Consider the following 20,751-nt stretch of genomic DNA (forward strand, 5'->3'; position numbering starts at 1 on the left):
CGCCCAGCGGAGGGCGGGGAATCGGCAGGATGCGTGAGGGCGACTGACTCCCCTGAGGCGCCATCTTGGTAAAGGGCGGAAGTTTTCCTGCGCGGAGGAGGCGAGCGAGCCGTTACACCTGGCAACGGGCCGCGGGGGGCTTTAGTGCGGCTGCGCGGTGAGGACCGGGACCGGGGACCGGGGACCGGGACCGGTTCGGTGGGGCTGGTGTTGGCCGCTGGGCCGCTGGCGGGGGAGCGGGGCGGCCTGGGGCCCACTCCGGACCGGGGGCCGTGCCCTCTCGGCCCCAACCTTCCCCAGCAAGGCGGCGGCCGCCCGGTGCAGGCCGAGCCGGGGAGGAAGCCGCTCCACCGGGGCTGGTGGCTCCGGTGTCACCCTGACCCCCACGGTAGCGTTGCCAGCTGGGTTTAGCCGGCGACGAAACGGCTTCTTTCCCCGCCCTGCGGCCGCCGCCCGGCCCCGTAATCGGCTCGGCGTGAAGCAGCTGCTTTGGGTCGGATCCGTCGTTTGAAATGTGGAGAGCTGCAGCCGGCCGGTAACGATTTCTTAACGGCTCTTGCCCGTCGCCGAGGTAGCGGCGTTGATTCCGTGGGGGCGACGGTCTGCCCGGCGTACCCTGCCAACGCCGTCGCGTTCCCAATAGCCTGCGAAGCGCGAGGTTGTGTTACAGTGAGGAGAGGTTAAAAGTTTTTGGGGTGCCCATCAAACAGCTGGTTTGAATTCCCTCTCTCCAGGCAGGCAGCTGCCCGTCTGCGTGGGATGAGCTGCCCGCTGCCCTGCGTCCTGCTTGTACTCATGGGACTGCTCTTCGCCAGAACGATGGCCTGGACTTCGAGCGGGAAAACCCACCCGGAGCTAGTCAACAACCTCTACAGTGAGTACCGGCGCGGGCTCCTGTTCGGAGCAGGTCCTGAAGCTGCTGATAGAATCTGCTGGCGTTTCGGTGTAAGGCTGTTTAGTGTTATACAGCTGTACATTGCAGTGCTGTTCATTCTGAAGCGCAGGAGTTGTTATCGCCTGAATTTCAGGATTTGTCCCCATCTGAACTTGTTCTATTTATAATTGGAAACAAGACATTATGCCAGAAGTGGAAAGACTATCCACAGCCTTCCTTCTGCTTCTCCGGAGCAGTAAACGGATGACACCTTTTAAAATGCCGCACAACGTGGCATCGCCCTGAGCCTGTAGAGGCCGAGCCTCCCGGCAGTCTGCGCTTCCCCTCCGGTGAAATGCCCTGGGGTTGGGTAGTGCTCGGTGCTACCGCTCCGCTCGGGACAGCGGGCCAGAACGCACTTAAAAATAGCTTTGCATTTCATCTGCTGCTAAAGGTGATCTTTCCCCCCTGAGAGTTCCCTCAGAGGTGAGGTGTGAAGGGACGTTGAATGTTTCTGCAGTCATCGCTCTTAACTTTAGTTTCGCCGTGCCAGTGCTCCTGAAACCTGAACCAGAGTCTCCCCTTTCAGTAGTGAAAGCGTGACTCTATTTATCTTTCATTACGCTTGGCAGTCCCAGAAACATTGTGGGTGTAAGTCACTGTTCTCTGAGAGAGACTGGGCTGATGGTTGGGACCATAACGTGATTTCATTCAGTGTAGCAGAAACTGAAAAGGATATCCTTCCATCTGCGGTTTTATTTTCTGTCCTTTCTCAGGTCACTTATACAGGTTGAATTCTCCCAGTTCCACTAACTCCCTGAACTGTGCTCCCCACTTCCAAATCTCTTCTTGCTACAGTACTGAGGATTTAAGTCCTTTCTGTCTCTGTTTTCCTCCTTCTCCCAGAAAAAGGGATAATTAAATCCCAGCGAGTCTTTGATGTGCTCTTGGCTACTGACAGAGGTCACTACATCAAATATTTCCCGTACATGGATTCCCCCCAGTCTATCGGTGAGTAACTTAAGGCAAAGTATCACCCTTTTACGGTCTGCACGCTGACTATGCTGCTCATGCTGATGGAGGGGCGTGAAGTGGCTCCGCAGGTCCCGCTTCTCCATGCTAGGTGCTCTCTCCCCAGAACAGCGGCCAAGTTTGACAGTAGGTCAGGTAGAGCAAACCCCATCTGTATTTCAACTGTGGGATGCAGAGGAAAGAACAAGACAGCTTTTCCATGTTCAAAATGTTTGTTGATTGCCCCGAGTCCCGCTGAGGGAGCAGAAGTGAGCGCAGGCTGCGAGAGCTCCAGGGCATTTTGATGAGTGAGCTGGGGGCTGGAACGCTTGGGAACTGCGGCACTGTGCAGCCATCTTGTGCTCGTTAGTAATCCCACAGGAGGAGATTTTAAGTCAGTGAAGTGCTTTAGTGCGACAAAAGAGAAGAGCGTTTTCATATTTTTAGGGGAAAGTGGGGGAGAATAAAGAACTGTTCACACTGGTAATTTTAATTGTCACTTCTTTATCACATAACTTCTGTCACCGGTTTCCTTTTAGGATACAAGGCTACAATCAGTGCACCGCATATGGTAAGATGAAACTTTTCACTTTTAACAGAAATGGAGGAAATTGTTTGTTTGCCATTTTTTTATTTTATCTTTTTCTTAAATACTAAAGTAGAAAAGTAAAACAGATCCCATGGACACGATTATCATGCTTGTTTCTTTAGGCACTGTATATGTGAAGCTTCCGTCTTTTTAAGATGAGTTTGCCCTATACTCTTTCAGTTGCTTTAAAAGTATGCTTAGATAGGAATTCTGTGCAGTGGAGGCTAACTGTTAATGTTGTCCATTTTTTGCATGAGACCTTTTTTCCTGCTGCTTCACATCTTATTTCTGAACCTCTTCCTAAATAATGTTCTGCAAAAAGATGTCGCAGATCAAACACTTGAATTTCACTCTGTGTCAGACAAAATGCCAGGTGTGCTGTGTTTAAATCAGAGAAGATAATGCTTAAAACAAGAAAAAGTTTTAGGAGAGGAAACTAAAATGGGATGTTTCACACCTTCTTCTTGTCCACACAGCATGCCCATGCACTGGAATTGCTAAAGGATCAGCTTGTGGAAGGTGCAAAAGCGCTGGATGTTGGATCTGGAAGTGGATATCTTACAGCTTGCTTTGCCAGGATGGTAAGCTCATGGGACTCAGTTTCTAGCTCGTAAGGTGCATCAGGATGGGTAGCTTGCCATAGCTGGCATGTGCTTTTTGTGGGGAGAAGAGGAGGAGGAGGTGGGAGGAAGGGGTAAATTCTTCCCAAACCAGCTTGTAGTAAAACCAAATACAGTCATTTTTGGAATCTAAATGGATGCTGTATCTGCCGTGAGATGTTTTGTATGTTAACCCAGTTCAGATCGAGTGTGTTAATCTACTGTGCAAGTCCATTGTAGGTTCTTTTTAGTTTGCTTCTTCAGCAGTCATAGTCTGTTTCTTTGTTTACTAAACTGAAATTATTTTCTGTGAAGTGCTAGAAAGCTGGTCAAGTTACTCTTAGGAGGTTAGTTAGTCAAGAACTGGCACTGCCACGGAAGCTGTTAATTCTACCAAATAATTATTTCTTTGGAAATGAAGGATTACTAGGAATCCCTGTAGGCAGTGTCTGTGTATCCCTCAAGTAGCTAATATAACTGGGACTACTTAGCCTTAAAACCAAGGGGGCCGAGTATTTGCCCATCCTGTTCAGAAACTCTGCTCTTAAGTTTCTTCCTGGAAATTCTCCAATCCCTATAGAAACTTGCCCTATAAGATACATCTCCCTACCATATAGGAGGTATATCAGTGTGTGTCTGCTGTTTTTCTTTTCAGATGGGCCCAACAGGGAAAGCGGTGGGCGTAGAGCACATTAAAGAGCTGGTACATGAATCCATCAGAAACGTCCAAGAAGATGATCCAACTTTGCTCAGCTCTGGCCGTGTAAAGCTTGTGGGTGAGCTCTCTGGGATCCTGATGCTTGTTCTCTCCTGTCAGTGCATTAGCTCTAGCTGCCTGCAGAGCTCTGCTTCTTAAAGCAGTTGTTCCAGTTTGCGTTGATGCTTGCCGTGGCGTTGCGAGAAACTACTGGCTAAGTAAGCACCGTGCCATGCTGACCTGAACACTGCGGAGTAAACAAGTAGTATGTAATGTTGCAGGCAGTCTTATCATACACCTTACTTCCCAGTGTGTAGTGACTATCTTAATTCAGTAAGAGATGCTCTTCGGAGGAGAGTGGTTATACCACATCTGGCTTTTAGTTTATTTGAATGGGTCTGCACGCGCTCTTGTGGGTTTTTTGGGAGGATAGCTTGAGTCAGCTCTTCCTGTATCTGGAATCTCAAGCCTGCACAAAGCCACTGTGTTATTGAAAGGCCTTCCTGGCTTTGACTGTTCCTTCTTCTAGCATGGCTCAGTTCCAGAAATCTCTTCCCCCTTTTCAAAAAGTAAACCAACAAAATTCAAATTCACATCACAATCTTGGTACAAAGTTTTCATCATCTAGATTTCCACTGAAATGATGTAGGAAGAATTATTTTTGTGTGGAGTTGTTATCAGAACAAAAGTCTTTTTTCATCCTGTAGTTGGAGATGGCAGGCAGGGATACCCCGAAGAGGCTCCTTATGATGCCATTCATGTTGGAGCAGCAGCAGCAACTGTACCAAAGGAGGTAAGAGTGATCATGCTGGATGTCCGTTCCTGTGGGCTGCCTGCATCAGTAGCTGTGGAAAAACTAATAATTAGGGAAACACTGGAAGCTGCTGCTTCTGTCATATGGAGCTGGCAAGCTTGTGCTTTGCAAGGTGTCATGACCTTCACAGTGTGGCTTATTTCTGTTGTCTGTTTTTTTGCCTCTGCTGATTCTGATTTCTCTGCTTGCCAGTTGCTGAATGAATTGAAGCCAGGAGGTCGGTTAATATTGCCTGTCGGTCCCGAAGGTGCAAACCAAGTTCTGATGCAGTACGACAAAACCAGCGACGGGCAGATCATCGAAACGCAACTGATGGGTGTGATCTATGTTCCTCTGACAGATAAGGAAAAGCAGTGGCCTCGGTAAAAATTTGCTCTCCTTTGAGGAATGTTTCTTCCTCACAGCTGTCTCTGTGAGCTTGCTCTCCTTGACTGCTGGCTTTACTGACAGACAGAGTCCTGGATTCCTAGCAGATGCTGTTTGTAAAAGAGAGAAGAAAGAGGCTTGGCTGTGGTAAGGCACAGCAGGAGAGCAGGATGTATTTTCTGTTAGATAGGGCTGGAAGACTGAGGACTCGAGCTTTTTTTCTTTTTTTTGGAGCCTGCACACTTTCATAAACACCATAGCTGTGTTGATTCTGTTGCTGAACTGAAGGCCGTGAATAGTAACTGTTGGTTTTTCTTTGCCTCAGGGATGAATTCTGACAGATGGATGGATATCTCTAAAGTGACCTCAGAAAGCTCATGAATGGGACTTTTAACTGTAGATGGTCTGTATGGTTTTGCTTTTTGAATGGAAGCTTTATCAGCGGACATGCTTGCAGAGGCAAGTTCTGCTTTAGCAGAGCTCGCTACGGAGGGATGGAGAAAAGGGTGTTTCTCCAGGAGCAGGGGCAGGCTCTCGGAGGCCGTGTCTGGTTCTGGGCAGTGAATGGATCCAGCTGTCCTCTCTGATAAGCTGTAGATAACATCTATTCACAGAGAATTCCAAAAGCAGACGGGAATACTTAAACCTTCACTAAAAACACTCTTTAATACTGCCTACTCTGCTTAATGCTTCAAGAAAATAAGACGCGATTACTGTTTCAGAGCAGCGATCTACCCCGATGTGTCAAAGCTTAATTCCGAGAGCGTGTTCTCTCCCTGTCTTGCATCAACTAATTTAATCTCTGGTAACAACACTGAGAACTTGGGGGTTGAGAAACATCCCGATCTCTCGGCTTTTCCCTGGCGTGCCCTTCCTTCTGGTGCTTGGCCGCCCCGGCGGCTGCAGCGGGAGGCCTTCAGCGCGACGGGTGGGCCGCGGTGAGACTTAAGAGGCTTTTCTGGAACAGTTCTGGGGGAGGAACTGCCCCTTCGTGCCGGTGTCGTCCCGGTAAATAATGGCGTTCCGGCTGGGCCCTGCGGCCGCCTCCTTCCCTCACCTGAGGCGATGGGGGCGGGAAGGGCGGGAAGGGGGGAGGTGACAGCCGCACGAGTGCGGGGGGGGCGTGGCCTCGCGGCGATTGGCCGCGCCCGCGCACTGCGTCACGCCGCGCCCCGCCCAGCGGCGCGCCGGCGCGCTGTGGGCAGCGCGGGTGCGGTGGGTGGCGGGGGTCGGGGCTCGGCCGCCGCGCCCGGCCTTTCCCCGCGGCCGTATGGCGGAACCGGGCCCCGGTGAGGGGGAACCGGGCCCCGGGGACAAGGAGGAAGCGGCGCCGGCCCCTAAGAAGCGACGGCTGGCGGCCGGCGAGCGCTACGTTCCGCCACCGCGGAAGTTGAGCGCGGGGGTGAGCTTCGGCGCCGTGCACTTCGCCGAGACCTCCTACTACTTCGAGGGAGGGTTGCGCAAGGTGCGGCCCTACTACTTCGATTTCCGTACCTACTGCAAGGGCCGCTGGGTGGGCCGCAGCCTCCTGCACGTCTTCAGCACCGAGTTCCGCGCCCAGCCCCTCGACTACTACCGCGCCGCCGCCCGCGCCGGCCGCCTCCGCCTCAACGAGGAGCCCGTTCGCGATCTGGAGATCGTGCTGAAGGTGGGCACCCCGCCCCGGGGTTGGGGAGGGCTCCCGGTGAGGAGCGTGGCGTGTCCAGCCCGGTAACCCAACGTGGGAGAGCCCAGGTGGGCTCTGGCCGTGAGCGTCGTCCGGAGCGGTGCGGTGGGATAACCCCGTGGTGGTGGTAACGTCAGTGGTGTGCCAGGGGAGATCGGGTGTCCTAGGGGTTATCAATTAATACGTATAATGTGATTGAAATAACCAGGGAACTGCTAAAGTTCTGTATACCCCCCCCATCAGTTAATATTTAAAACAGGGAAATGATAACTAGACATGATTTCGGGTTTAGGAATAAACTGTTAGACAACAGGGCTTTGTAGATAGGTGGAGTGCTTATGTCAGAAAAGGTAACAGATCGTGGTCTGATCAATAAACCTTGAAGAACTGCTTGGAACTGCCAAGACAGAGTAAGAAGTAGGTAGAAGGTAATTGCTATGGGGGGAGATCGTGACCACCGACTCATGCATGGTTGATGGTTGGACTCGATGATCTTGAAGGTCTTTTCCAACCTAAATGATTCTATGATTCTATGATTGACCACCTACTCAAATGATACCACCTACTCAAAAGAAGGCAGTGAAGGAAGAAGACAGAGTCTGCGCACTAATTTACGTGAGAGGCGAAGAAGAAAGAACCAATCCTTAAGGGAAATAATAATGAATATGTATTACTTAAATATATAAATGTGGGAATTTTTGAGACAAAGGTGTGCTGTCTTGAGACAGGCACCCATTTATGCACATCAATGAAATTAATTTGAAAATACCTCAACTCTCTGTGTTATTAGCTTGCATACCAGGTAAATGAATCCGCTTTTAGGACAACACAGGGAATCCTGACCCTGGCGGAGTCGGGAATATGCGGATCCTGCAGCCCCACACAGAGCCAGCACACCTCACAGCTTCCTGCTCAGCACCCCAAGAGCCGGCAAGGCACAGAGATACCGCTTAAGACACGTTATCAAATTTGAATGTTGATAAGCAGAGTTGTTGTGCTAAATACCGCATTCCAGGACAAAGGGGCTTTCATTCCGCCCCCCCTCCCCTCAGTATTACAAGCTCCCGTTGTGTGTGGCCAGATGGGGTGGTTACGCAGGCTGGATTCATGCTAATTGCCTCTGTCTTGCAGAATAATGATTTTCTCAGGAATACGGTGCATCGCCATGAGCCACCGGTCACTGCGCAGCCTATCCAGATCTTGGTGGAGGACGATGAGGTGGTGGTTGTGGACAAACCCTCCTCTTTGCCGGTACATCCCTGCGGCAGGTTTCGTCACAACACAGTCATTTTCATCCTGGGAAAAGAGCATGATCTGAAGGAGTTGCATACCATTCACCGACTCGATCGCATGACCTCGGGAGTACTCATGTTTGCCAAGACCGCAGAGGTATCCAAGAGAATCGATGAGCAGGTTCGGGAGAGACAGGTGAGAGCTAAGGGCTGCAGTAGTTTTTGGAGTCTCTTGCACGGTATTTTCTTGAAACGGGTTAGGTCCAAAGTCGGCCAAATCTTTGGTGTAAACGACCACAAGTTGCCAAAACAGCCTGTGGTCACCTGTACTGTTCTTATTGTATTAAGCATGAGAGGCATCGAGAGAAAAAGACTGACTAAAAATTGAATTGATTTTGGTAATATTAGATGGAAAGGGATCTCCTTCCCTAAGGGATTGTGCAAACTGACTGGGATTGTGCAAAACAGTTAGAGAGCAGTTTTATTTGTAAGTGGAAATGTCAGTCATCTAATACTTTTTTTCAATTTTAAAAGTTTTAGAAGTTTTTCTCATTTTTCCAGTGGCTCTGGACCCAAACACAACTGTACCTGTAGGGTACTAGATTCCAGGATTTGCTTCAAGGCTGTGAACTGAAAGTGACTGAGAGATGGCTCTTGAATTTAATATGAGGAAAATAGTCCTTGCGTTCTTGATTTCCTGACTAGTTGGGGAAAGCATGAGAGAAATTTGGCTTTAAATAGCTGATTTTAATTTTTTTTTTCCCCCCTTTCCTGTTCAGTTGTAATAAAATTTTGGCAGTATGTTCCCTACAAATGTGTTTCATTGAAGAGAAAGAGAGGAGTAGCTAGGGTGGGACTCGGGTGTAATCAGGACAGAGACAGTTTTCTGTTCCGTTTTCTGAGAGTTACTTTTGTATCTCCCCGTAGCTGGAAAAGGAGTATGTCTGTCGTGTGGTGGGGGAGTTTCCAGAACACGAAGTGGTCTGTGAAGAGCCCATACTGGTTGTTTCTTACAAAGTGGGAGTGTGCCGTGTGGACCCCAAAGGGAAATTCTGCAAAACCATCTTCCAGAGACTCAGTTACAACGGTAAGACCAGCGTAGTCAAGTGTCTTCCGCGTACTGGCCGCACGCACCAGATCCGAGTCCATTTGCAGTATTTGGGGCATCCTATTGTCAACGACCCCATCTATAATATGGAAGCCTGGGGCCCTGACAGGGGGAAAGGTGGCAAGATCAATAAAACGGATGAAGAACTCCTTAAGGCACTGGTAGAGGAGCATCGTTCCAAGCAAAGCCTGGATATCTTGGGTCTTTTGGAGGAGGACTTGAACTCCAGCGCTGAAAATAAAGACTGTGGTAGTTCGGGTGACTGCACAAAGTCTGCACAGGCTGATCCGATAAACGAGAACTCCTGCCCTGCCAAGGACACTAAGGATCCCGAGAGGGATGCTAAGGATCGTGAGAGAAATGACATAGCAGCTTGTCCACTGAACTCTGATGCCAGCCTGGAAACACCTGAAAAAAATAAAGAACTTGGTTCCTGTGAGAATCAGGACAGGCAAACAGGAGAAAAGTGTTCAGATGAGAAGGACCCTTTGTGCGTGGAGTGTAAAATTACAAGGCGGGACCCATCTCCCAAGGAGCTGGTGATGTACCTGCATGCCTTGCGCTATAAGGGAGTGGAGTTTGAGTATTGCTCCAAGATGCCCGAGTGGGCAATGGAAGACTGGGAGGAATGACCGAGGACACTTGATGCCTATGGACATCGTTGGTCAGGAAAGCATCTTTTAAAGACCCAAGATTTGCTTTTTCAACGTGGTTGAGGTGAACAAACTGCCTGTGACTTGAGATGGGGTGGGAAGGATTGCTGGAGCTGGAGAACTGTCCTGACTGCCAACAGGCACTGTAAAAGATGAGCAGGAAGACGGGGCTACAACACTAGGTTTATGTTGCCCTTCAGTGAACTAGCACTTCAGGGCAGCAAACGGCACTCGGCACGGGCAGCTTTGCCTTTTACCTCAACATATTCTGGGTCTGCTGTTGATTATCTACACAGATAATTAAGTGCATGCACTTAAAAGTCCGCAACTGATTTTTCTTCTGGCCTTCTGCGTTCTTGTATCTGACAATAAGAGCTGCTGGAATGTTGTTCAATATGCTGGATGTCATGTCATACACAAAACTCCTTTTACTGTATTTTTTTGTCAGACTGATTTTAAAAATCAAACGTTATCACCGAGAATACCATAAGGTAAAGCCAGAGCACTGTGAAGTAGATCCATTTTGTGCTTACTGTTTGTCAGCAAGGTAGACTTTGCTTTGAAATTGCTCTTTCAGTATTTGTTCAAATAATTACTTAGTAACTCTAGGGACTGATCTCTTTATATTGGGCCTATTTTTGGAGGTACTAGTCCCCAGATTTTGTCTTTATCAGATTTATAAGGAGACTGATTTAGTAGATCTTTTTCTTGCCTTTCTGTTCTGCTACCTGCCCTGTGACCTGTCTCCTGCCTTCTCTTCTGAGAGCCCATCGATCTCTATCCTTTACGCCTCATTGAAATCATCTTCATACTTGAGCAAAAATCTGAAGTAGAGGCCAGTCTGCCAACTTTTTTTTTTTTTTTTTACTAAACTGCACTATAGACAGGTTATTTCTGAGTGGTGTGGAATTGTTTTTAATATCACTTCAGTGTGACAATCGGCTTTAAAGAAAAAGCTGTTTTATGAACTAGAAGACTTTTTTAAAATATATTTTATATTAATATGTTTCCAAAATGATAAATACCACTATAGTTCTTCATCAGTGTTTATATGGTTGGTGCTTGGCCTCTGGGAGGGTTATTATAACAACTCTGCTGTCTCAGGTTCTTTGTCTCTCTTTTTTTTTTTTTTTTTCCTTCCCCCTCTCTTTTCTGTATGTGTTGCCAGTAGTAATGACCAGCTCCAGTGACTGCTGCAGACAATCAAAACCTTCACCTGGGCAGAGCCGTGTTGTTTCAGGACTGTTTGCAGACAGTGGTTTCTAGCCCCGTCGCTCCATGCCCATTCCTACATAGGGCGCTTGCATAGCCTTCTACACTTCTAAAATATTAAAGAAGCCTTTTTTTAAAGGTGAAGAAAGGAATCCAGAGGAGCTGATACTATTCAGCAAGTATGGCAACAGCCTTGCTGGAGTGTGGTCCGCTCTCAGATGATCTCTCCTTGTCATGCTGTGCTCTAGGGAGCTCTAGCTGTTTCTCAGGACCCCCCCCCCCACGGTTTTCATGCAGATCTTTTATTACCAGTTTGCCTGTTTCCCAGAGGTTACTGGAGAACTCCCTGCTTCACAGGTGTCTGCTGGGGACCTAAGGTTGGCCAGGCCTGCAGGAACAACTACCTTCCTCCTTGGCAAGGCTGCTAGAATTGCTTGTTGATGATGTTACCAGGATCAGGACTTGTGTACCAAAACAGAATAAACCAGTGCTTACTTCTTCCAATAGCTCAAAGTAGCAAGTGATTTCTTTCTCTCCTGGATCATCCAGCTGCTGTGTTGAATGTCTCCATTAAAGTTCAGTCAGGCTTGAGCTTTGCTCTTCCACATCCTGCCAAGGGTCTCATGGTTCTAATTTAACCAGAGATAATATTTTACTTTTTTTCCTGTCATCATGTATTAAGGCCAGGTCTAGTACTTAGCTACAGGCAGCTTGTTAAACAAAGGAGAGAAAAGGTCCCCTGTGTTTGAGAGATGACACTAAAAACTAGCGTCATCCACATCTTCCATGCACCAAAATACTATTTCATGTAACTGTAAATGAAACTTGGGCACTCACAGTGTATAAATAAGGCTGTCTGCAGCTGTTACTAGCTTTAGATGCAAGGGGAAGGTAGTAGATTTAGGGTCTACAGTTTTAAATTAGACTTTTAGGTGTCCTGAGTTATATTGTCTGGGGGAGAGGGGCGTTGGTGTTTTGTTTTTTTTTTTTCTTTTCCCTCTCTGTAAGAAATGAGCATCTGAAGGGGATTTTACTGACTTGTGCCAGTAGATGGAGACTGGGTGGCTGAAGGGCCTGATGTGGAACCGGAGCTCAGTGCTGTGTTTTTCATTTTTCTGGCTATGCGTGACTGCAGTTTGCATCCTTTAATTATCACACCTTGCTGGTCAAGAAACCCCAGGGCTTCTGTTTTCAAGATACTTTGAACACTGAAAATTTAAGGTTGATTTCACAAGGAGCCTGCCACCAACTGCACCATGTTTAATTTTAGTTCAGTTCAGAGGTGGTGTCCTGCTGATACGTGCCCTACACACGCACAAGAAGTCGGTGTTTGCCGTTTTGCTAATGGGGAAAGTGTTACTCTTAGAGATGTCTTGTGATAAATTCCCGTCTAAGATTAGGTCTGCAGTAAATACTGCATCCTGCTTGGGGGGTGATTGTGGGCATAAAGTTACCTGTACAAAGTGTAGGACCTGGAAGAAGTCCTTTCTCTAGTACAGTTTTATTTTGATACATCTTTTTATGCTACAGCAAAGGACCGGGCGAATGTGCATCTCACCAGCAGCTAAAGCACTTGCCTATACAAATAAACCCTCCCGGCAAACCCTGGTGGGAACTTTGCTGTGCCTTACCCACTCATTGCGTAGGATTGACTCTGAATTAACCCCCAAAACATTGCCAAGATGCCCATCTTCCACATGATAATGCTTTTGCAGCTGTGTTTTAGCTGGTCCATTATGGGTGCCGTTTGTGAGGCTGTAGAGTCACAATCTGGCCCTGCTCTGCACAGGATTTAGTACTTTAAGTGTAGTTAAAATTGCTGCAGTGTATGCCTAGAGGGCTCGCAGAGCTGTTACAGCAAATTGTGTGCGAGAGGCCCCTTCCCCAGCTGCCATGATGTGTTTAGTGGGAGCTCTGTATTCCCCTAACTTCTGCTTCCAGACTTTTAAAAAGTTAACTATTGATGGATTAAGCAGAGAGGAAAAGCTTTCCAGTATCTCTTCAATACAATCATTCATGCTTTTTAAATCGTCACAGCTTCATGAAAAGCAAGGCCGACGGCGATAAGTGTCTTTCTAAAGCAAACCTTGACGTAATTTCCAATGAGGCGCCCGGATCGGCTTGGCTGGAGCTCCCTCAACCCCTGATCTCGCAAATATTTACCCAAAGCTCCCGCTAAGGACGAGGCCGGCCCGAACGTGGCCGCGCGTTGGGATTGAAGAAGGGAGTCGGAAGCGGTTTGTTCCCAGCGGCCTCGCGGCTTGTGGCTCCGCAGCAGGGCTGGTTGCTGAGGAGAAGAGAGGGAAGGCGGCCTAGCCGGCGGGCAGGCAGGGACCTGGCAGCTCTGCCGGCCTCACAGGGATCCAGACACCCGGGGCCATGACACCGAAACCCCGTGGGACGTCGTCCTGGCACCGCCACAGCCACGGTGGCTGCCGCGGGCGGTGGCTTTGCTCCCTCTTCTTTCTCAAAAATATCAACCCGGGGAGGTGGGAGCCGGAGGGGGTGTCCCCGCGGGACGCCGGCCCCGCGCGGGGTCTGTCCCTGAGGAGCGGCCCTGCCCGCATCCCCCCCCCCCCCGCCATCCTCCGCCTCCCCTCACGGCCTTGCCCGCGCCACGGGACGCGGCCCGCGGGCTGCCGCGGGAGGGCGGGCGGGAGCTCGCCGGGGCTGAACGGGCCGCGCCCTGGGCGGGCAGCAGAGCCAGCGGCAGCGAGCGTGAAGGTCCCCTGAGAGGTGGGGGGGGGGGGGAAATGGGGAGAAAAAAAAAAAAAAAAACGACTGCCGACGAGGATGGGATTCGAACCCACGCGTGCAGAGCACAATGGATTAGCAGTCCATCGCCTTAACCACTCGGCCACCTCGTCACGACAGCTCTTTTTCTTGCCCAGCCTATAAGAACGTACGGCGACCGCTCCTGGCTTCTCCCGCCCGCCGCTCCCTCTGCGAGATGGCGCCGGCTGCTCGGCCCTTCCTTGGTACAACGCAGAGCAAGGCCACCGCGCGGGGACCGAGCAACCCTACGCGGGCCGGGGGCTACCACGCCAGCCTCATCGCTGCCGGCTGCGGGGCGTGCTGGTGAGGGGGAATACCGAAATGGCAGGCGCCGGGCTGAGGCCGCTGAGGCCGCCACGTTGTACGGAACGGTGTGTGTATGGGGGGCGCCATTGCTGTACGGCGGCCGCCGTAGAGCGCCACCCCGCTGTCGTCACCGACGGGGATTTGGCGCGGGGCGCAGGCGCGCCAGGCGGCGGTTGGGTTTGAATAGCGAAGCGGCGGCGGTCCAGGCGCTAAAGGAGCCGGGGGGCAACGGCGGAGACCAGCGGGGAGCGCCCCGCCGGGGGCTAGGTGTGAGGGTCCTGTCCGAGAGCGGTAGGTGAGACCGGCCGCGGATGGGTCCCGGCGGGGAGAAAGGCGAGAAGAAGCCCGGCCGGGGGAGCGCGGGAACGCCTGAGGCGGCAGCCGTTGCCTGTCGCTGGGGCGGATCCTGTGGGGTAACGACGGCTGAGGGGAGGGCGGACAAAAGGCGGGAGGAGAAGGTCGGTCCGGCTGGGAGGAGAGGTGTCCCCCCCGCACCCCTGGCGCCTTTAGAGGCGAGGCGGACAGAGGGTTGCGGGGCCGGGGCCTGAGGAGATTTCACCTGGGGTGGTTGGGGTCGGGCGTGGCCTCGAAGCGTGAGAGGAATCGCCCCATAAACTGACCGATGAATGCAGTCTTGATCAATGCGAAGTAATTAACGTTTGGGAAAACACCGATGTAAGCGATAAGGAGGTGTAAACTAGCATTTGGCGGTCGTTCTGGACAGTGCTCCCAGACTGTCAGCCCTGTCGGGGCGGTAAAGCGAATAACACAGGGGATCGTGAGGGAAACAGCTTGAGAACAAAAAGGAATCGTAAAGAGAGACTAAACAGATCCTTACTCTTCAAGGGGGGAAGACCGAGGAGGGCTTGGGTGGGCATCTGTAAGATCATGAATGAACTGAAAAAAATGATGGAGTGATTCTTCCTCTTCACAGTGTGGAACTGGGATGTACTTAATTATTAAAAATAAGAATTAAAATAGATGCTTTTTCAATTTTTTTTTTATGTCCAATAACAAAGAATTTCAAATTGGTGCCAGATGCTTGTAGGTCAAATATATGTAAATAAGCTCAAAGAAGGATTAGAGAATGACTACTGAGCGTGTTGATTGGGATATGAATTCCAGATTAATAGACCTGCTAACAGCAGGCTCCTAGCAGGCTAAACGGGGCTTACTGTAGCCATGCACTGTTCTTCTAGACACCTGTATGCACAGCCACCTTTTATGTCACTTCTTTGTTGTGTTTAGTCTGATGCAGTGCAGCAGTTTTTATGTCCGAAGCATTCAGGCTGCTGGCCGGGGAGCCACTGTGAGGATGCCTGCCTGAAAACAGCGTCTCGGTTTTGTTGCCTCAGAGCTGCAGGCCCTGAAAGCCAAAGCCTTTCCAGCTACCTTTTTGACTGGTACTAACAGAAACCTGCTACATCTTTGGTGAGGGGAATTACTCTGCAGAAATAAAACAAAAATAAATTGATAAAGTTTGCTTCAGCAAATCAGCTTCTGTGTACAAGTACAATGTCATTCTGGAAAACTTTTCTGGCTCTTATTTGTTATACCTTCACATGCAATGGGTATCTTTAAAATAATGCCTTTTCTCTGTTTAAGCAAACAAATTTACTGGGGGAAAAAATTAATCTGTCAGCTAAGTTTTCTCATCATGCTTTCTTGCCCTGCCTAAACATCATCTTTGAGCAAACTGATATTTCTGAAAAGATCATTCCTTTTCCCTTCCCCTGTAATTCAAACTCTGCTCTGCCTTGTGAGCAATATCCCAATAATATGCAATAGCATTTTATGTGATTTAGCATTTTGCTAAATCTGGAGCTTCCTTTTCCTACATTAGTTTTAGCTTGGAAAAATAAGACTCAATTTGTGGTTTAAAACACCAACAATGAGGTAACTGGTTTGGTGGACAAGGGAGAGCAGTGGATGTTGCTTATCGGCGGGAAGTCATCAGTATGTATGAATACCTGATGGGAGGGTTTAAAGAAGATGAAGCCAAGCTCTTCTCACTTGTATCTAGTGAAGGAACAAGAAACAATGGGCACAAATTGAAATACAAGAAATTCCATTTAAAAGTAAGGGTGCAAACAAATGCAGTGAAGATGGAACAGGTTGTCCAGAGAGCCTGTGTGGTTTCCTCTTTGGAGATATACAAAACTGGAATGGACGATGTCCTGAGCAATCTGCTGCAGCTTTGAGCAGGGTTGTGGACTACATGATCTCCAGAGGTCCCTGCGTACCTGAGAGCTTGTGATTCTGTGAAATGCAAAAGCTGAGCAGTTCTGTGCAGATATCTCTATTTCTAATTGTAAAACTTAATTGTCAGTCTTACAAATCACTTAATCCTTGCTTAGGCAAGGGTTTCTCTTACAACATTGCTTGCTGAGGTTTAGTTAGCAAGGGGAGAATAAAGTAACACGATAAATGCTGTCAGATTGCTTATAGCTCTCCTGTAAGTATACTTTGCGTAGCTATTGATGGAAGGATGCATGTAGATAAAGATAATCACTGAAATCTAGGAAATGGCATGGAAAATTGCATGTATTGATCTTATAGTGTTGATTCTGTGGTACATTTTTTTGGTGGTCTTTGTCAGGTCTGTGGGAGACTGAAGTTATGAGGAATATTAACCTGGTATTCAAAGCCCTGAAATTTGATACAGTTTACAATAAATGTTAGGCAATATTAAGTCTGTGTTAGCACTGGCATCCTGTCAGGGTGGGTTAATTCATTTTTTCCCCTTATGCAACTTTTGATAAGTTTTGTAGTTTTCTGTGCTAGTGGGAGTTATTTGCATTGACATATGATATTCTTGGGGTGAGGAAAGTATTAACTGAAAAATTGTCTTGTGTGTCAGAGCAAACTAGCAAACTTTGTATTGTATAAGGTTTGATCACATTTATCTCCCAACAGTTACCAGAATCTTAACTTTAAATAAAAGGACACCTAACCAGTATGACTTAAACTGTTAGCACAGTTGTTTTATAACATCATATATAACAGGAAAACGTGGACTTGAGGCCTATTGTACTTCAGTGCATTTCTGTGACTAGAGAAAGATGGAGAGAAAAATGATGGCATTTAAGGCTAGTATCTAGTTGTGGTTGTATGCAATATTATTACTGAGGATCATTAATATTTTTGGATTTCAGTACTGTGTTTTATAAGAAAAGCACATCCTTCAGAAATGGACAAGATTTATGCAGACCCTAATGTGAATATGGAAAAGTAAGTTGAAATCTTCTAAGAATTTTATTGTGGTATAAATATTATCATTTAGAGGCAAAACTTTTCTTAATCCCTGCAGCATCTCTTGAATGAAATGTGTTTTCCATTGTGAAGAACAACAGGGAGTTTCTCTGATTGTGTGTAGAAAAGCTCTGAGGAAATTTCATAGCAGTGGGCTGTCTGGAGACTAACTGACCATGGGGTTTGGAGGGCAATCTGCTGAATTTTCCAAAGTTTATTTTTGGGAACTAGTGCTGGAATGAATGATCTATTCCAAGCAAGCTTGTTTATTTAATTTCACACTTTTAAAAATAATGGAGAAATCAATTTATTAACTTTAAAAAGGTGGCAATACTGTTCAAGAAATACATCTTGGTTCAAGTTTATGTCCTAATACCTGTTTCCTTTTTTTCCCCCTCCAGTGATAATACAGAGCACATCAGAGGGAAGCAACTGTCCTCTGTGAGTAACTTAAGGCATTTGTCAAAAGAAAACCATTTGAGTGAGTGAAGGAAAGAAAGGGAAGCTGTAAAGAGGAACTCGTTTTCTCATCACAGTTGAAGAAAAGCATTCCAAAAGCAGAGGAAGAGCCTGTTAGATTGATATGATTGACTAGGGCACTGGTGGCTCTTATAAAGTCAATCCAGCCAAGTAATCAGTTCTCGTAGTTGGAACCGATCTTCTCAACTATTATATTTTCTTCTAGATTTTAAAGGCTCCACGAAATCCTTTTGATGATCTGGGAAATGGGAATGAATTGACACAGGTAGGTCTATTAAGTCCTTTCTTGCCAATGCTCTTAACATCTTCAGTTTGCTCTTCAACTTGTCACTGATTAAGCTATGTCACTAGAATAACGTGGGCGTAAAAACTCTTGTAATAACTGCTTAGGAGGTTAATGTTTGGAGCACCAAATATTGTAAGAAATCCATCGAGTTTTTCTCATACTTCTATTTTACATCAGAATATTTCTTCTGTCAAGAGGAATGAAGAGAGATTAATAAGCATAACTTGCTCCTGCTGTAGTCCATTTGACTTGATGCTTGATCCACCAGTGTACAAGCTGGTATAGTCAGTAAGATGGTTTTACATCTGATTAAAAAAAAAAAAACAAACACCAAACAAAACAGCCTGCCAGTTTATTTAAAGTAAAAGCTCAAAAATAAACATTTTCTTCTAGAAATAAATACAGAATATATTTCATGTTTATAGTGTCTGTTGTTTCTTAGACATTGTAACTATAGGCCTGTTCAGTTTCAGGATTTCGTTTTAAATGCCATTTCTACCTAGGGTGTGTTCTATGGACTAATGTGCTAGTTGCATCATATATTTGTATGATTCATCTGTTGCTGATTACAGAACTTGAAAATTCATTTTTAGCATATAAGGCTTTCAGTGAAAAAGCCTCTAACAATTTATTTAGAATATGAAACATGAGCCCGAAATATTTATGCACAACACATCTATTTCAAAACTGGGTTGAGTGTCAAGAGCGGCTCATAGTCTTCATTTAAACTTTAATGCCTGTTAACAATGATGGACAGTGCTGCTAATGAACAATGTAAGGCTTATCATATACAGTAGTGTGACATCATTCATAACTGCTTGTGTTGCTGACATGATTTTTAAAAAAATTTGAGTATATTACAGGCTTTGTTAGTCATATGCACACGATGGGTAGTGCCTGGTATGTTAATATGTGTTTTCTTAAACAATGTTCCACTGTCCTGAGACTGAGCTATTTAGTTAGGGAAGCTTATTGTAGACAACTGCACAGCAGTGGTATGATGAATTAGCTTTCCAGTATGTGTAATGTTGCATTGTTACATACCTTGTAACATTGCATTAGTATGACCATGTAGTCAGTGACACCATTTAAACATTTCGATAGGAAAATGGTGACTTTGATTCTTCAATGAATCCTTCCCTTTCTCCCATGAAGAGAAACCACTATTAATGTTTTTTTTCAGCTCTTGTAAGGGAAAACTAAAGAAAAAAAATCCTGTGACTCTCTTGCTAAGCAACTACATATATTTTCCCTAGTATGCCAGACAATATGCCAGACAAAAATCCTTATAACTGGTATTCTGCTTCTTGTGTTTGAAACCAGGCAGTTCTCACAAAGTGATCTTTAGGTCCTACTTCTTGGGAGATGGGTGTCTATATCAGGAGAAGTTGGAGAACTATAAAGTAGTTTAAGGATGTTGGTAAATATCTGTTGTACTTGCTGGGCTCATAGATTATTATTTTGAGGGGGGGGTGGTTTTTTTGTTTGGCTTTGTGTTTCATGAAAAGCTATGCTTATTGTGGCTTATGGGTAAGAACAGTTCTCTGTATATCAAAGTGTTGTGTTCTTTATTGTCAGGATATCAATACAGAAAAACGTAGGAAAACCTCTCGCCGTGTCAGCTTTGCGAACACCATAAAGTAAGTTTGATCCGAAGGATGCAGATCTAAGTCCTTTATTTAAGTATAAAATGCAGACTATATATAGGTAATAATCTGGTACCCCCCCTAAAATGCAGGCTATATATAGGTAATAATGTGGTATCCCCTAAAACTGCTTTTTGCATACATTTGTGAGTATTCAGTGAAGGCAAACTGGTGGCTGCTGTTATATTAAGTTGATTTTGAGCCCTAAGAGAGCCATTATTCATTTTTTCTTCTTAGCTAGAAAAAAAGGGTTCAGTGAATTTAATATAATTAAGAATTTTTGTTTCCTATTAAATTTTTTTGTGATTTCCATCTTAAGTATGATAATGACATCTTTATGCTGGAAAATATGGTTGGGTTCAGTAAGCTTCTGGCTTTTGATATCTCATTTCAGAACGTACTATGTGGAAAAGATTGAAATTAGGGCTGATTTTTTTTTTTTCCTTTTTTTTTTTCTTCAAAACAGATGGTCTTGTGGTTTTCAAAAACTGGGTTGTTTTGTTTTGTTTTCTTAGCTGCAGAGTCTTCCAGCGAGATCTTAAGAATAACACAGCAGAGAGAGAAAGTACAGGTAAAATTCCTTTCTATTCTCCTGGTAGGATTCGCAGACTATTAGCAACAAGATTTTAGCCTGAATTTAAGAAGTCAGGCCTGTCAGTCACAGGTAAGGAACAATATGGTCAGCTGTTTATCATGGACTGGCTGAAAACCCATTAGTTACTGGTATTGTGGACCTTGTAGCTCAGAAAAAGAATTATTTTCTTAGACAAAAGGCACCTAGAACAAAATCTGCCTTGGAGATTTAGATCAAAAGAAGGCTGAGCAGAATATCATATTCACTCTGTCAAAGACTACCTAGGAAGAATCTGAAAAGCTAGTGCATTTTCAAGTACTTGGCTTCTCTGGGTTTTTGCCATGATAAGAAGGCACGTCAAGAGTGAGAACTTCAGAGCATTATTTTCTGTGCAGTTTACTCTTGTCTCTGAATGGTTTGAGCATGCTTCTTGCATTGTAATGTCTAATTTCCTTACTATTTTTAGAGTGTGCAGCAGATATGAGGAATGATGTCCTGCTTAATCAGTAAGTTTGAAAAAAAATTCCCATGACTATAGAGTTCTGTCCTGCAAATACATTTCTTCACATGACATGCAACCATCAAAATATTACTCCTCAAAGAAATCCAGC

At 46.4% G+C, this 20,751-nt stretch overlaps 3 protein-coding genes and 1 non-coding gene across 6 annotated transcripts in view; 3 read left to right on the plus strand and 1 right to left on the minus strand.

Annotated features, from left to right (window-relative positions):
- On the plus strand, positions 1-5,618 carry LOC128152495 (protein-L-isoaspartate(D-aspartate) O-methyltransferase-like). Of its 3 annotated transcripts, none has more exons than XM_052810807.1 (9): positions 1-157; positions 735-874; positions 1,781-1,885; positions 2,425-2,456; positions 2,951-3,055; positions 3,729-3,849; positions 4,478-4,563; positions 4,777-4,946; positions 5,276-5,618. In XM_052810807.1, the coding sequence occupies exons 2-9, from the start codon at positions 760-762 to the stop codon at positions 5,286-5,288; spliced, it is 747 nt and encodes a 248-aa protein (XP_052666767.1). In that variant the 5' UTR covers positions 1-157; positions 735-759; the 3' UTR covers positions 5,289-5,618. The 3 variants fall into 3 exon arrangements, with proteins under 3 accessions (XP_052666767.1, XP_052666768.1, XP_052666766.1); XM_052810808.1 differs by having other exon boundaries at positions 12-157; positions 739-874; XM_052810806.1 differs by lacking the exon at positions 1-157 and adding an exon at positions 213-535.
- Positions 5,619-5,891: 273 nt separating this feature from the next.
- On the plus strand, positions 5,892-10,649 carry RPUSD2 (RNA pseudouridine synthase domain containing 2). The gene is made up of 3 exons (XM_052810805.1): positions 5,892-6,598; positions 7,748-8,044; positions 8,776-10,649. Exons 1-3 carry the CDS (start codon positions 6,221-6,223, stop codon positions 9,586-9,588), a joined length of 1,488 nt encoding a protein of 495 aa, XP_052666765.1. The 5' UTR covers positions 5,892-6,220; the 3' UTR covers positions 9,589-10,649.
- Positions 10,650-13,200: 2,551 nt separating this feature from the next.
- The window catches only part of KNL1 (kinetochore scaffold 1), a 33,220-nt gene continuing 25,669 nt past the window's right edge, over positions 13,201-20,751 (plus strand). The window contains exons 1-8 of the mRNA XM_052810649.1: positions 13,201-13,310; positions 13,925-14,193; positions 17,058-17,133; positions 17,556-17,595; positions 17,840-17,899; positions 19,499-19,560; positions 20,082-20,137; positions 20,607-20,646. Of these exons, the coding sequence (XP_052666609.1) occupies positions 13,201-13,310; positions 13,925-14,193; positions 17,058-17,133; positions 17,556-17,595; positions 17,840-17,899; positions 19,499-19,560; positions 20,082-20,137; positions 20,607-20,646 (713 nt within the window). The remainder of the gene's footprint in view (positions 13,311-13,924; positions 14,194-17,057; positions 17,134-17,555; positions 17,596-17,839; positions 17,900-19,498; positions 19,561-20,081; positions 20,138-20,606; positions 20,647-20,751) is intronic.
- TRNAS-GCU (transfer RNA serine (anticodon GCU)) lies at positions 13,607-13,688 on the minus strand. Its single transcript has one exon. It is a non-coding gene; the product is annotated as a tRNA-Ser (tRNA).

Source organism: Harpia harpyja, chromosome 16 (assembly GCF_026419915.1).
Source record: "Harpia harpyja isolate bHarHar1 chromosome 16, bHarHar1 primary haplotype, whole genome shotgun sequence".
In the NCBI taxonomy this organism is placed as follows: domain Eukaryota; kingdom Metazoa; phylum Chordata; class Aves; order Accipitriformes; family Accipitridae; genus Harpia; species Harpia harpyja.